Source organism: Daphnia pulex, chromosome 11 (assembly GCF_021134715.1).
Source record: "Daphnia pulex isolate KAP4 chromosome 11, ASM2113471v1".
In the NCBI taxonomy this organism is placed as follows: domain Eukaryota; kingdom Metazoa; phylum Arthropoda; class Branchiopoda; order Diplostraca; family Daphniidae; genus Daphnia; species Daphnia pulex.
Window position 1 is genome coordinate 2,356,993 of NC_060027.1, and position 16,229 is coordinate 2,373,221.

Genomic DNA, 16,229 nt, shown 5'->3' on the forward strand with positions numbered 1-16,229 from the left:
TATTGTTGGTGGTAGAATGGCGGCCAAACTTTCCATTTTACGAGCGCCGGGGACAGGAACCGAGTGTCGAAATGGTAATGGCGACCGCAACAATATATCGCGGACACGTACGTTACGTTATATACATGTCCATGACACACGAAATCCACAGGGAAAGATAATACACACACGTGAGGAGGTAGTCGGGCGCGTCATTGTTTTCGAAATCGTAATGGCCCGTCCACAACTCATCGTTATATGCGATTGGAGCAATACACGCAATAGAGATCCCCTCCCCCCCGTTATTATCCCCCTTTCGCAACGAAATGATCGCATTCCATCGGTGGAGTCTATAACCGTCAATCTCAACAGATCTGAAAGTCTTAACGCTGGGGAAAATTTGCTCTGTAGCTTTGTAAAAGCCTGATTTTATTATGATTTTTTAAATAAAGGCATCCTTGCAAAACAAATTGCATTTACTTGATTTTATTACTAATATGAGTTAATATCAGCTACCTGCAGTGTTTGTTATTTTGTAAACATTTAAGCCATCTAGTGAGAAATCAAACAACTAAAAACTCCCAGACGTCACTTGTATAAAAGGCAACACCGCTTCTCACGGAAGTTCGTCTGCAGTGCTAAAGTTGTCAGGCGCCACAGATGGTGAGGTTGCGGGTTGTCTTCTGCATAATGTTGCGAAGTTTCAAATTTTTTATTCAATGAATTATTTGATTGTAGCGATTGTAGTGAACATTTGTAAATAAGTCTTTTTTTGTAAAAGATTGCTTTTGCTTCTCGATCGTTCTACCCATTGGTATGGTGTGCTTGGGTAAGACATTTTAGTTCCCTTCAGATGGATTGTGATGTCATGGACTTATGGTGATGTCTTTGTTTTTCTTCATTTCCTGAACCAAGTTCAGTTTATTCTCTTGTAGGTGTACCATCTTCTTCGATTCCTTTCATATTCATGGAAATTTGATTTGTTGTCAAATCTGTTTAATAATTTTGTCATCTGTATTTTAATATTTCCCAAACGTGTTTTCTTTGTGTGGGATTATGCATTTAATCCTTTATTTTGTCCATAGGTTTACTACATCACATCATAATATATGGAGCTAGTCAGATTATGTTCAAAGTGTGTGTTTCTGTTCAATGTGCAGGATATTATCTGTGACCACTCACACTGACGAGGAAGAAAAGAACATGTCCTGACTAGGTAAGAAAATGTTAAAAAGTAGGGATTATCTTTTGGGGTTGGAAAAAAGTTATTTTTCTATGCTGGCAGACTTTACGGGTAATGGGAACCTATGGTCACTGGTCACTTGTGAGAAGTCGTCAGAATTGACTCACATGAAGTAGTAAAAGCAATTGGTTCTACCTGCACTCTATTTCATCCAATTTTGTTAAAAAAGTGAAATCATTAATTTAAAATAATTTAGAAATTCAGTAAAACTTGTGCAATGCTAGCTTAGATTCTTGCACATTTTAGTAATTTTGAATGCCACTATTTTTACGCTACAAATTATTTTCCAGAGAAATTAATGTACAAGATTTAAATTTTGCTCATATTTTGTGCTGATTGAATTGAAGCAACCAATCGTAGTTTGGCTGGGTATTCAACCAGGAAATCGCGATTGACTTGACTTGAGAACATCTCCGGAGAACTTTTTTCTCGCTTGGTAACAAAATTCAAAGCAGTATTCGTCGCAGAAGAATTAAAGATCAATTATAAATGATTAATAATTTTACTTCTGTTTTTAGTCTTCCAGTGACGACGATAGACGAATAGACGACGATAGTTCAATTGTTTTCTGGAATCCATTGGAACAGGATTTGACCAAAAAAATAAACAGGTTCTCTTCTTTTCAATACAAATGGCTTTTCATAATTGCTATTTGGATTAGAGATATTATTAATTGCTATTGCAACCGAGATAGATTCCATTTGTCCTGGTTGTCCACCCGATCGTCTGCGGATGGTGATTCCCAGTGGCCGTTGTTTCACCTGTTGAAAATAAGGTACTAGAAACGCAAACGTTAATGTAGTAGTTCGTTTGTTTGATTCTTTTTCTCTTAATGTAAAACGAACGCGAAAGAATTGCAATGTGAACGTGTTCCAACTGTTGCAAATATTAGCACCCGGTACGTATTCCTTTAAGAATATCTTCGACATTAAAGTATCCCATTTTTACTACATTCAAAGTTCAAACATTTTTATTTTCCTATAATGTGTGTGACTAGAGTAGATTTTCCATTGTTTGGGAGGGGGGTCATGTGGGCACATTTTTTAACTTGGGTTAACAATTTTCCTTCAAAATTCTTATTGTTTTTTAATTGAGCTTATGAACCATAGGATCATTTCTGAATCTTGCAATTTTGGTGGTGTACCCTGTAACAGCATGTTTGTTGTTTTGGCTGTTTTTACTTTGGATTAGAAGGCAACCCAGCTAAGAGTTAGTTAGAGATTTATTTCTTATAGGTAAATTTGTGTAAATTTGTAAATACTAACGTAGATAATTTCCTTGTCCCATTGCTGCTTAGAGTTTCAGTCACAGCAAGAGTGTGTAGTGAATAACCTGTAATGTGTAGGTACATGTACCAGATCTGTACATGAAAACATGTATGAACATGAGTACAGACACATAATAGGAAACAATTTTATTTTTAAAACCCATATAGCCGATAATCATTTTATTCTTTCCAACAGATGTACAAACACGAATGTTGTGAATTTCGTTTTGGGGTCAATGGAGTTGGCGCAGGTTGCCGTTACTGGCCTTTTGCGATGTCCTGATATCAGTTTGGAAGAAGAGCTCTGGGGAATCGTCACTCATACTCGAGGTAACCTTGCAGTCAACATATGTGAGGAATTTTAGATTCGTTACATTATTTGCATGTCTTCGTTGTGTTTTTTGCATGCAAGTCAACCTGCAGACAGGTCGACCAGTTTGTCCAGACAGGATGTCCTTCTCGCTTGAAGGTCACGAGAAACATTACGTAAAACTGGCATGCGGAGGTGTAGAAGGTTGGGTGAGAATGACACGTGTTTCATCATTATCAAGCAGGTACAATAGCTGCAAGGTTAAGCTATTTGGTTTTCATTTTGATATTGGTTTTTGTAGACCCATCCCCAGCAACTTCATCCTGCAGAAGGAAAGGCCAGTTTGCATTTCAAGCGAAGGTCATGGAGATCATTATGTAGAACGTGTCAGTGGTGTAGAGGTTGGGTGAGAACGGGAAGTTTTGCATCATTATCAAAAAGGTAAAATAACCGGAAGGCTTAAGAGGAGGGGTGAGAAAAAGTCGTATAAAAGGAGAGAGAAAAGTCGATAGGGATCAGTCGAGCGAGAACCTCCGACACGGTAAGAGCTGCATTTCACTATTTGCCATTCAGCTGCATTCTTCATCGTATTATCAGTTCTCAATCATGGGTAAATTTTCTGTTGTTCTATGGAGTTATGTTCAATTTTTTTTTTCTCTTTGTTAATATGCTAGTTATTTTTGCATATTATTTTTAAAATATTTATTGTCTAGTCGTATGTAAGGGCAAAGAAAAGGCGAAAGAAATCAGAGTGAATATCTCCGATATACAAGAGCTAAAGTGCACCATGTGTCACCAACTGCATTCTTCGTCGCGCTACCAGTTTCAATCATGGGTGAATATTCTGTTTTTTGTATGGAAAATTTATATTCTATTTTTATTTCAATTTGCTATTAGCCAGTTATTGTTGAATAATAATGTTTGAATTTATTAATTGTCTAGTAAACTGTGCTATCGTTCATAGCTGGGTCGACCACTGGTGTACCGATGACTCTTGGGTGTGGCGGATACCAAAGCACTACACTGCCGCATTACTACACAACATACAACACAACCAGTTGCTACACCAATGCCTTAAATACTACATCACCAAGGAACCAGAGTGTTACACAACTACAAATGCCGCGCCAGCTTATTACACCGAGGCTCCCTAACACAACACCACCAAGGCATCGGAGTACTACACCACTACATATCATGGGTAAATATTTTGTTACGTGGAGTTTTAATATGCCAACTACTAAATACACAAATTATTTATTTTCTAGTCGTATGAAAGGAGAGAAAAGGTGAAAGAATTCAGCAGCCGAGTGAGCATCTCCGTTACGGTATAGGAACTGCCGTGCACTATTTGTCAACAAGTTCATTCTTCGTCGCATTCCAAGTTTTAAATAAAGGTAAACAAAAATTTCCATAGAGTGTGAATCAACTCTTCCCTTTTTCTATTTGTTATTATACCAGTACCATAATTGAAAATGTTAAAATTTATTAATTGTCTAGTAAACTATGGCGTCGTGTTGCTGTTGGGTGTTGTATCGTTGATGGTTGGTTCGGCCATGGTGTACCGATATCTCCAAAGTATGGGGTGTACCAACAACAACATACGCAAAAACCGGTTACTACACTGAGACCTGCAAGTGCCACACCACCGAGGATAACTTGTTACCCCACCGAAGCGCCCAAGTTCTGCACTACAACCTACGTCGCCCCAGCTTACACCACGAAGGCAGCGGAGTACTACACCACGAAGGCAGCGGAGTACTACACCACGAAGGCAGCGGAGTACTACACCACGAAGGCAGCGGAGTACTACACCACGAAGGCAGCGGAGTACTACACCACGAAGGCAGCGGAGTACTTACTACACCACGAAGGTAGCGGAGTACTTACTACACCACGAAGGCAGCGGAGTACTACACCACGAAGGCAGCGGAGTACTACACCACGAAGGCAGCGGAGTACTACACCACGAAGGCAGCGGAGTACTACACCACGAAGGCAGCGGAGTACTACACCACGAAGGCAGCGGAGTACTACACCACGAAGTCACCGTCACGATACACCATGGCTCCAGTTTACTTCACTACAACCCACGCTGCTCCAGAGTACTGCACTGATGTTCCAAAGTACTACACCACCAAAGTCATCCGAGTATTACATCACTACTTTCGTTAGTACCAAATCCTACACCGAAGCTCCCAAAGCACTTCTTTGCCCCGAGTTACTACACCACTAACGCAGCCGAATAACACCCCAAACTACGATTCCGCAATTTTCTGCAAGGAAATTCCTTATTATTAGAGCCGAAATTTCTACTCGGGGTTATTTATATGTATCGGTTATTTTCATGGTAATTGGTCGCTGGGAATCAATTGTTGATCTTAAATGAGAAAATAAAAGTTTTAATACGGGTAACTCTTTTGTAAGACTTTGTTAGTAACTTCAAGCCTGTTAACATTGCTACAGGTGTCTTTTGGTGTTGGATTTCTTCAAGGCCAGTATGCTGAGTTGTAAATTATTTTATGTTAGACTACTGCCTTAGTTACTCTCATTGTTGTTATGGTTTGACGATGACTTTAAGGGCGAAATAAGAAAGAAACTTGTAACCGTTGATTTTTTCAAATCTTATTAGTAGTTGGCAAGTGACTGACCTTTGTATAAATGAAAAACTTTGAAGTTGATAAAAATATATTGATACAATTCCTAAACAAAACTTGGTATTAATTTAGAAACAATGAACAAAAGACTTAAAAAAAGAATTGTGTTATATTGTCCCACCTCCACCCACAATTCCACCACATTTTACAGTCACATACATACATACAGATATACATACACTAAGTTAACCCATTGGCTGCCACGCCATACAACCCGTAGGTTGCTCTCTACTACTCTACGCGCCACGTCAGAAGGATCCATGACCAAGTGGGACTTGCCATTGCTGACAAGTCCGTGCTGAAAAGGGGGAACTATGGTGCATTGCCTGAAACAGGCGCCTTGCGGCAAATTTTGGGCTTGGCGACTCTCCGACCCCGCGGCTTGTAAACCACGAGACCGAAAAGCGCGGCCCGTGCTAAGGAGCTAGGGGAGAACAAAGGCGTGGCAGCCAACGGGTTAACTAACACTAACACAAACGAAATAATACCAACAATACTATGATCCACGTTGATGACGAGTCTCGGAATTCCATCTTCTCGACGTCTCCTCTGCATTACCTGAATAAAGACAAAACAAATTTTATTTAGTGACATGCCAATAAAAGTTACATAATACAGATAGAAACAATAATCAGGTTTTTAAGCTCAAACATTTAAAGATTCAATTTTTTTAACTTAAAATCAAGCTCGCAATATTGAGAATTGTAAACAGAACAAAGCTCACTTGCTAGTCTTGAAAAAAAATTCCGGAAGTATACCGGAAGTAACCACAGCGTCTCAACCATTGAGCTGTCGTCATATTAAACCACATATTCGTGATCTCCATGAAATTTGGGGTCGAATAGGTGTGATTTAAACGAAATCCAAAATTTGGGCAAAATCGAGAATTTTCCTGAACTATAGTTCAGGAAAATTTTCGAAACCGGAAGTACGAAAACGTAAAAAAGATAACATGAACTTTACCACAAATTCGACGAGGATCACGAATATGTGGTTCTTTTGCTCCTCGAATGAATATTTACTGAACTACTGACTGAAATGAGCAAACCGGAAGTAGAAAAAAAAAGCAAAATATCGAGAATTTAACAAGTGAGCTTTGTTGCTGGCATAGTAATCGTCAGTTATCACTAAATATTTCAAAATAATAACTGCCGATAAATGTTAAAAGACATGTGCAAAGTTTCTGAAACTGACTGTTTTGACAGCTGTAAATTTTCAAAAAGCCATCTAGCGTTCGAAAAAAGAAACGTCCAAGTAAAACTTCGTTGGAGCGTAATAAAGGCCTGATTTTGGAAACTATTACACAGACAGAGTCTAACGCAACTAGACTATTAATAGATAACCTACGAAAATAAGTCAATTGTTGGGTACCTGGGCATAATCCCGTGGTGAGTGACTCCAGGTGTGTAACAGCGGACGGAAGCGATCACTGAAGGTATCCAGAATCTCGCCAAGTCGCCAATGAAGTAAAACAAATTGTGTTTAGAAGTTAGATGAGCGAAGATAAGGATGGAGAAGAACGTTGATGGAAGTCCCTCTTTCGTCATGGACAAAGGTCAGCATGGGCACAAGAATCTCCGTGCCAGGACCACACGATTCCATAAAGAAACTGCGTGCTCTGTAAAATAAAATGTTTCACATTAATGAAAATATAACAAAGAATAAAGCATATCAATCTTTACCTTTTCTAAGTAGCACAATGAAATGTTCATGATGAAAATACCGTAAAAATGGAATTCTCAGCAACCAACAGCATTACTCCACGTGTTGAGATAAATTTCCTGATTCTCAAGAAAGTGTCATGAAGTATTGCAGTAGCATGGTGATAGGTGGTTCACTCTTCATGTCACTGAAACTCTAAGTGGAAATGGGACAAGGAAATTCTCTATGTTATTTACAAATTTACACAAATTTACCTATGAGAAATAACTCTGTACTTATCTCTTAGCTGGGTTGCCTTCTAAACAAAAGTAAAAACAGCCATAACAACAAACATGCTGTTGCAAGGTACGCCACCAAAATTGCGAGATTCAGAAAAGATCCTATGGTTCAAGATTACCTATGTTATACATGAAAATCTGAATTTTAATGGTCTGGTAGCAGTAATGGAGAAATACCTGAACTCGGCAGATTTGTATTCCACTATATGCGAGTTTCAAACATCAGTTTTAGGCTTTTGGCTGCATGAGGATCTAATGGATGGAAATTGACTGAGCGCTAAGTCAACTTGTTGGAATGACTGACAGTATGCATCTAAAATTGGAAGAAATAAAATGATACAGTATAAAAATAAGGAAACTAGGTAAATATAAACCTACATAAGTTACGAAGTTCAATTTGGTATGTGAAATCATAGGAATATAATTTGTTTCGCTCATTTCGCCTCGTTTCACCATGAAAGAACAACAAGGGCGACACTAGCGACATCTGGTAATAAGTTTTGAATCAAGTTGCCAACTCAAAACGGAACTCTTCAAAACTCATTACCAGATGTCGCTGGTGTCGCCCATGTTGTTGTTCTTTCATGGTGAAACGAGGCGAAATGAACGAAACAAATTGTTGCAAATTTATACTTTTATTCCTGTGATTTCAATTACCAAATTGAACTTTGTATCATATTTCATATGTAGGTTTATCTTTACCTAGTTTCCTTATTTTTATACTGTATCATTTTTTTTCTTCAAATTTTAGATGCATACTGTCAGTCATTCCAACAAGTTGACTTAGCGCTCAGTCAATTTCCATCCATTAGATCCTCATGCAGCCAAAAGCCTAAAACTGATGTTTGAAACTCGCATATAGTGGAATACAAATCTGCCGAGTTCAGGTATTTCTCCATTACTGCTACCAGACCATTAAAATTCAGATTTTCATGTATAACATAGGTAATCTTGAACCATAGGATCTTTTCTGAATCTCGCAATTTTGGTGGCGTACCTTGCAACAGCATGTTTGTTGTTATGGCTGTTTTTACTTTTGTTTAGAAGGCAACCCAGCTAAGAGATAAGTACAGAGTTATTTCTCATAGGTAAATTTGTGTAAATTTGTAAATAACATAGAGAATTTCCTTGTCCCATTTCCACTTAGAGTTTCAGTGACATGAAGAGTGAACCACCTATCACCATGCTACTGCAATACTTCATGACACTTTCTTGAGAATCAGGAAATTTATCTCAACACGTGGAGTAATGCTGTTGGTTGCTGAGAATTCCATTTTTACGGTATTTTCATCATGAACATTTCATTGTGCTACTTAGAAAAGGTAAAGATTGATATGCTTTATTCTTTGTTATATTTTCATTAATGTGAAACATTTTATTTTACAGAGCACGCAGTTTCTTTATGGAATCGTGTGGTCCTGGCACGGAGATTCTTGTGCCCATGCTGACCTTTGTCCATGACGAAAGAGGGACTTCCATCAACGTTCTTCTCCATCCTTATCTTCGCTCATCTAACTTCTAAACACAATTTGTTTTACTTCATTGGCGACTTGGCGAGATTCTGGATACCTTCAGTGATCGCTTCCGTCCGCTGTTACACACCTGGAGTCACTCACCACGGGATTATGCCCAGGTACCCAACAATTGACTTATTTTCGTAGGTTATCTATTAATAGTCTAGTTGCGTTAGACTCTGTCTGTGTAATAGTTTCCAAAATCAGGCCTTTATTACGCTCCAACGAAGTTTTACTTGGACGTTTCTTTTTTCGAACGCTAGATGGCTTTTTGAAAATTTACAGCTGTCAAAACAGTCAGTTTCAGAAACTTTGCACATGTCTTTTAACATTTATCGGCAGTTATTATTTTGAAATATTTAGTGATAACTGACGATTACTATGCCAGCAACAAAGCTCACTTGTTAAATTCTCGATATTTTGCTTTTTTTTTCTACTTCCGGTTTGCTCATTTCAGTCAGTAGTTCAGTAAATATTCATTCGAGGAGCAAAAGAACCACATATTCGTGATCCTCGTCGAATTTGTGGTAAAGTTCATGTTATCTTTTTTACGTTTTCGTACTTCCGGTTTCGAAAATTTTCCTGAACTATAGTTCAGGAAAATTCTCGATTTTGCCCAAATTTTGGATTTCGTTTAAATCACACCTATTCGACCCCAAATTTCATGGAGATCACGAATATGTGGTTTAATATGACGACAGCTCAATGGTTGAGACGCTGTGGTTACTTCCGGTATACTTCCGGAATTTTTTTTCAAGACTAGCAAGTGAGCTTTGTTCTGTTTACAATTCTCAATATTGCGAGCTTGATTTTAAGTTAAAAAAATTGAATCTTTAAATGTTTGAGCTTAAAAACCTGATTATTGTTTCTATCTGTATTATGTAACTTTTATTGGCATGTCACTAAATAAAATTTGTTTTGTCTTTATTCAGGTAATGCAGAGGAGACGTCGAGAAGATGGAATTCCGAGACTCGTCATCAACGTGGATCATAGTATTGTTGGTATTATTTCGTTTGTGTTAGTGTTAGTTAACCCGTTGGCTGCCACGCCTTTGTTCTCCCCTAGCTCCTTAGCACGGGCCGCGCTTTTCGGTCTCGTGGTTTACAAGCCGCGGGGTCGGAGAGTCGCCAAGCCCAAAATTTGCCGCAAGGCGCCTGTTTCAGGCAATGCACCATAGTTCCCCCTTTTCAGCACGGACTTGTCAGCAATGGCAAGTCCCACTTGGTCATGGATCCTTCTGACGTGGCGCGTAGAGTAGTAGAGAGCAACCTACGGGTTGTATGGCGTGGCAGCCAATGGGTTAACTTAGTGTATGTATATCTGTATGTATGTATGTGACTGTAAAATGTGGTGGAATTGTGGGTGGAGGTGGGACAATATAACACAATTCTTTTTTTAAGTCTTTTGTTCATTGTTTCTAAATTAATACCAAGTTTTGTTTAGGAATTGTATCAATATATTTTTATCAACTTCAAAGTTTTTCATTTATACAAAGGTCAGTCACTTGCCAACTACTAATAAGATTTGAAAAAATCAACGGTTACAAGTTTCTTTCTTATTTCGCCCTTAAAGTCATCGTCAAACCATAACAACAATGAGAGTAACTAAGGCAGTAGTCTAACATAAAATAATTTACAACTCAGCATACTGGCCTTGAAGAAATCCAACACCAAAAGACACCTGTAGCAATGTTAACAGGCTTGAAGTTACTAACAAAGTCTTACAAAAGAGTTACCCGTATTAAAACTTTTATTTTCTCATTTAAGATCAACAATTGATTCCCAGCGACCAATTACCATGAAAATAACCGATACATATAAATAACCCCGAGTAGAAATTTCGGCTCTAATAATAAGGAATTTCCTTGCAGAAAATTGCGGAATCGTAGTTTGGGGTGTTATTCGGCTGCGTTAGTGGTGTAGTAACTCGGGGCAAAGAAGTGCTTTGGGAGCTTCGGTGTAGGATTTGGTACTAACGAAAGTAGTGATGTAATACTCGGATGACTTTGGTGGTGTAGTACTTTGGAACATCAGTGCAGTACTCTGGAGCAGCGTGGGTTGTAGTGAAGTAAACTGGAGCCATGGTGTATCGTGACGGTGACTTCGTGGTGTAGTACTCCGCTGCCTTCGTGGTGTAGTACTCCGCTGCCTTCGTGGTGTAGTACTCCGCTGCCTTCGTGGTGTAGTACTCCGCTGCCTTCGTGGTGTAGTACTCCGCTGCCTTCGTGGTGTAGTAATCCGCTGCCTTCGTGGTGTAGTAAGTACTCCGCTGCCTTCGTGGTGTAGTAAGTACTCCGCTGCCTTCGTGGTGTAGTACTCCGCTGCCTTCGTGGTGTAGTACTCCGCTGCCTTCGTGGTGTAGTACTCCGCTGCCTTCGTGGTGTAGTACTCCGCTGCCTTCGTGGTGTAGTACTCCGCTGCCTTCGTGGTGTAGTACTCCGCTGCCTTCGTGGTGTAGTACTCCGCTGCCTTCGTGGTGTAGTACTCCGCTGCCTTCGTGGTGTAGTACTCCGCTGCCTTCGTGGTGTAGTACTCCGCTGCCTTCGTGGTGTAAGCTGGGGCGACGTAGGTTGTAGTGCAGAACTTGGGCGCTTCGGTGGGGTAACAAGTTATCCTCGGTGGTGTGGCACTTGCAGGTCTCAGTGTAGTAACCGGTTTTTGCGTATGTTGTTGTTGGTACACCCCATACTTTGGAGATATCGGTACACCATGGCCGAACCAACCATCAACGATACAACACCCAACAGCAACACGACGCCATAGTTTACTAGACAATTAATAAATTTTAACATTTTCAATTATGGTACTGGTATAATAACAAATAGAAAAAGGGAAGAGTTGATTCACACTCTATGGAAATTTTTGTTTACCTTTATTTAAAACTTGGAATGCGACGAAGAATGAACTTGTTGACAAATAGTGCACGGCAGTTCCTATACCGTAACGGAGATGCTCACTCGGCTGCTGAATTCTTTCACCTTTTCTCTCCTTTCATACGACTAGAAAATAAATAATTTGTGTATTTAGTAGTTGGCATATTAAAACTCCACGTAACAAAATATTTACCCATGATATGTAGTGGTGTAGTACTCCGATGCCTTGGTGGTGTTGTGTTAGGGAGCCTCGGTGTAATAAGCTGGCGCGGCATTTGTAGTTGTGTAACACTCTGGTTCCTTGGTGATGTAGTATTTAAGGCATTGGTGTAGCAACTGGTTGTGTTGTATGTTGTGTAGTAATGCGGCAGTGTAGTGCTTTGGTATCCGCCACACCCAAGAGTCATCGGTACACCAGTGGTCGACCCAGCTATGAACGATAGCACAGTTTACTAGACAATTAATAAATTCAAACATTATTATTCAACAATAACTGGCTAATAGCAAATTGAAATAAAAATAGAATATAAATTTTCCATACAAAAAACAGAATATTCACCCATGATTGAAACTGGTAGCGCGACGAAGAATGCAGTTGGTGACACATGGTGCACTTTAGCTCTTGTATATCGGAGATATTCACTCTGATTTCTTTCGCCTTTTCTTTGCCCTTACATACGACTAGACAATAAATATTTTAAAAATAATATGCAAAAATAACTAGCATATTAACAAAGAGAAAAAAAAAATTGAACATAACTCCATAGAACAACAGAAAATTTACCCATGATTGAGAACTGATAATACGATGAAGAATGCAGCTGAATGGCAAATAGTGAAATGCAGCTCTTACCGTGTCGGAGGTTCTCGCTCGACTGATCCCTATCGACTTTTCTCTCTCCTTTTATACGACTTTTTCTCACCCCTCCTCTTAAGCCTTCCGGTTATTTTACCTTTTTGATAATGATGCAAAACTTCCCGTTCTCACCCAACCTCTACACCACTGACACGTTCTACATAATGATCTCCATGACCTTCGCTTGAAATGCAAACTGGCCTTTCCTTCTGCAGGATGAAGTTGCTGGGGATGGGTCTACAAAAACCAATATCAAAATGAAAACCAAATAGCTTAACCTTGCAGCTATTGTACCTGCTTGATAATGATGAAACACGTGTCATTCTCACCCAACCTTCTACACCTCCGCATGCCAGTTTTACGTAATGTTTCTCGTGACCTTCAAGCGAGAAGGACATCCTGTCTGGACAAACTGGTCGACCTGTCTGCAGGTTGACTTGCATGCAAAAAACACAACGAAGACATGCAAATAATGTAACGAATCTAAAATTCCTCACATATGTTGACTGCAAGGTTACCTCGAGTATGAGTGACGATTCCCCAGAGCTCTTCTTCCAAACTGATATCAGGACATCGCAAAAGGCCAGTAACGGCAACCTGCGCCAACTCCATTGACCCCAAAACGAAATTCACAACATTCGTGTTTGTACATCTGTTGGAAAGAATAAAATGATTATCGGCTATATGGGTTTTAAAAATAAAATTGTTTCCTATTATGTGTCTGTACTCATGTTCATACATGTTTTCATGTACAGATCTGGTACATGTACCTACACATTACAGGTTATTCACTACACACTCTTGCTGTGACTGAAACTCTAAGCAGCAATGGGACAAGGAAATTATCTACGTTAGTATTTACAAATTTACACAAATTTACCTATAAGAAATAAATCTCTAACTAACTCTTAGCTGGGTTGCCTTCTAATCCAAAGTAAAAACAGCCAAAACAACAAACATGCTGTTACAGGGTACACCACCAAAATTGCAAGATTCAGAAATGATCCTATGGTTCATAAGCAAGAATACCTATGTTTTATGAAAATACCTTATCTTGATACATCTGTATTCCTCTATGTGTGGGCTTCAAACATGAGTTTTAGGCTTTTGACAGCATGAGGATCTAATGGATGGAAATTGACTGTGCGCTACAGTCATTTAGTTGGAATGACTGACAGTATGCATCTAGAATTTGAAGAAATAAGTTAGAATAACATAAAAATAAGAAAAATAGGTCAAGCTGAACCTTTATTAGATATGAAGTTAAATTTGATATTTGAAATCACAGAAAGAATGTTATAGACACGAATCTCTCTCCGGTTTTGGAGCTAACTTTGGTGCCAGTGTGTAGGGAGCAACCGCAACAACGCTGATTTACTTTCAAGCCCATATTGACAATGCCTTAAAGTAGGTTTAACTAGTCAAATGGTGAAAAATATAAATACAAGAATCTTGTACAAATACTGGGAGTTTAAATATCTAGCACTATTACCACAACGCAAATCTTTCGGAGAACTGATTACGGTATAACGGTGTAGTAGCGTCGGTGGGTGCTCACCGTTTAATAAGAATTTTGTCGTAAAGCAACCTTTTGTAGTAATGCCACTTAGTCGACTAAGTCGACTAAAATTACCAAATGAACAGCACTGATCAGTGCTGTTCATTTGGTAATTTGCATTTTCTCGCAAAGTAACCTAAAAATTACGACACCGAAAAGAAAAGAAAAAAGAAACGAGAAAGCTTTATTTACACGAATTTATTTAACGAATACGCTTATCGCACGGCTGGCTAGATTTCTTTCGATGATCTAATCTAATTAGGGCTCAACGTGTTTCCGCGAGTTCCATAAAAGACACAAGAAGTTCCAATCCAAAATTTCACTACTGATGAAAAGATAAAACAATTCAAAAAGCGCATCGATTTGAGATTGAATAAGATCAGAACAAAATGCGATGTGAAGGCGTTTCGGGAGGAAAACGTGAAGCTATCTAGCGAGTAAAGTGTCGAGCCATCATATAACGAGTATAATAAAAGAAACTTCGAGGCGCGCGGTTCAAAAAAATCCAAAGAAGACAAGAGAGGAAACCAACTTCCTCCCGTAAATTGACCAAGCGTCTATGATCTCCATGAAATATGTTATAGAATGTTGTGGCATTTTTGTGAAACAACTGAGTTTATAAAATAATAATTTTAGCAACAAGCGTGATTTTACATTTCCACGATACACTCTCACTGAAGAACACAACTGTACGCTGATTTGCTGGAAATTACCGATCCATTCTGTTTGGCTGAGAAAACCTCAAAATATTATACCCCTTGAACTGGGGGCATAATAATTTCAATTCAACAGGAATAAATCTGACTTTTAAAGGATTGAAGAAACTAATGGACGCCAGACACAACAGTCGTTATTGCAGAGTGGCAATTCATTTAGGAAAAATCGGTATTTTTCACAATCAACTGCCACTAATATTTGCCACTAAGTTGAAAAGTATAAAGCTAGAATAACACTATTTACCTTGAATATAAATTTGCGGACGCTGAATTAACGAGGACTCCACTAAAATAATTTACTTTTTTTTATGTGCAGATCACTGCACCTGGCGAAGAAAGAAAACAAAAGACACAAGGTTAATCTCTCTAGCAACTTCGTCGTTCGTCGAGTTCCAGATAGAAATTGTTGTTGCCTAAATACAAGGAATTAGCCTTTTCTAATGATAAAGGAAGAGAAAGAAAGTTGAATTGTATGCACCTGATGCTTATTTGTGAACTATAACGCGGGAGTCACCTGCCTTCGAAGGAAGAGCTGGTGATAAAAGGGTCTTTTCAAATTCTTTAATTCTATTACTTCAGCAACAGTCCATTAGATCGCATGAGCAGTGTCAGAGTTTCATCACCAAGCCTATTTCTTCGCAGAAGTCAGTTTTTTCAACAAATATTTCCAGTGAACCACACTATATCGGTCACAACACAAAGACTTCAAATCTGAAAAGAGAAATGAAGAAGTTCATTAAAATATCTAAATTTTTACTTAATCAATCACATGTTGCCAAAGTCTTATTCAATCATATTGTTGTTTATATTGTAAGAGATTGGCTGTAGAAGATGTTGAATATAAAGATTTGAAGTTGTCAGTCTGAACTTTTTGTTCATTGAACTGTGAACATGGAAGCAAAAACTGGGTTGTGTTTCGATGATTCCTCCCTTCTTTATATACCAACATTGATGTTCACATTGAATTTTCTTCAACATTGATATTTTGTTGCCGATATTGGACTGTAATACATCCCAATCTGCATGTTGACTGGAGATTGGGATTCTTCTTTTTTTAGGCAAACATTGTGTCTGGCAGTTCACATATGGTATTGCTGTCACTGGACGTTTGAGTTCAGTTCATTAAGTACTTAATATGCATTGCTGGATTCGTCACTAGCAGATATAACTGATCTGGGCACATGGGCTGTTTCAAACATCCCCTTAATTTGACTGTTTTGTTTCAACCACGTTAGGGGATACCTAGGCAGCCGTTGACAACACAGGTTATGCAATCGAAGAACAACAGAAAACTCTGGGAAGAACGGACTCGTTTG

At 38.8% G+C, this 16,229-nt stretch overlaps 1 protein-coding gene and 1 long non-coding RNA gene across 12 annotated transcripts; one reads left to right on the forward strand and one right to left on the reverse strand.

Annotated features, from left to right (window-relative positions):
- Positions 1-627: 627 nt before the first annotated feature.
- On the forward strand, positions 628-5,214 carry LOC124207958. 3 transcript variants are annotated; one of them, XR_006880209.1, is made up of 11 exons: positions 628-808; positions 1,065-1,195; positions 1,570-1,658; positions 1,741-1,832; positions 1,917-1,997; positions 2,075-2,120; positions 2,686-2,819; positions 3,513-3,634; positions 3,764-4,000; positions 4,068-4,196; positions 4,300-5,214. It is a non-coding gene; the product is annotated as an uncharacterized LOC124207958 (long non-coding RNA). The 3 variants fall into 3 exon arrangements; XR_006880210.1 differs by lacking the exon at positions 2,075-2,120 and having other exon boundaries at positions 629-808; XR_006880208.1 differs by lacking the exons at positions 628-808; positions 1,065-1,195; positions 1,570-1,658; ... (2 more) ...; positions 2,075-2,120; positions 2,686-2,819 and adding an exon at positions 3,226-3,409.
- A 5,428-nt stretch (positions 5,215-10,642) lies between these two features.
- On the reverse strand, positions 10,643-14,245 carry LOC124207961. Of its 9 annotated transcripts, XR_006880215.1 has the most exons (8): positions 14,132-14,231; positions 13,886-14,056; positions 13,688-13,824; positions 13,158-13,291; positions 12,343-12,464; positions 11,977-12,213; positions 11,781-11,909; positions 10,643-11,677 (listed from the first exon to the last, which is right to left on the reverse strand). XR_006880215.1 is itself a non-coding variant. In XM_046605611.1 (5 exons), exons 2-5 carry the CDS (start codon positions 13,700-13,702, stop codon positions 12,187-12,189), a joined length of 270 nt encoding a protein of 89 aa, XP_046461567.1. In that variant the 5' UTR covers positions 13,703-13,824; positions 13,886-14,245; the 3' UTR covers positions 12,085-12,186. The 9 variants fall into 9 exon arrangements, 4 of the variants coding, with proteins under 4 accessions (XP_046461567.1, XP_046461568.1, XP_046461566.1 ...); XR_006880214.1 differs by lacking the exons at positions 13,158-13,291; positions 13,688-13,824; positions 13,886-14,056; positions 14,132-14,231 and adding an exon at positions 12,568-12,752 and having other exon boundaries at positions 11,977-12,235; positions 12,325-12,464; XR_006880213.1 differs by lacking the exons at positions 13,158-13,291; positions 13,688-13,824; positions 13,886-14,056; positions 14,132-14,231 and adding an exon at positions 12,568-12,748.
- Positions 14,246-16,229: the final 1,984 nt, after the last annotated feature.

What these genes read in the sequence shown, in the direction of transcription:
- LOC124207961 (XM_046605609.1), bottom strand. Translation starts at nt 13,380, where the DNA reads ATGTATGAACATGAGTACAGACACATAATAGGAAACAATTTTATTTTT. An exon ending in AATCGTCACTCATACTCGAG is followed by an intron (nt 12,465 to 13,157) that starts GTAACCTTGCAG and finishes TTTATTGTCTAG; the next exon opens with TCGTATGTAAGGGCAAAGAA. An exon ending in GGGTGAATATTCTGTTTTTT is followed by an intron (nt 12,214 to 12,324) that starts GTATGGAAAATT and finishes TATCGTTCATAG; the next exon opens with CTGGGTCGACCACTGGTGTA.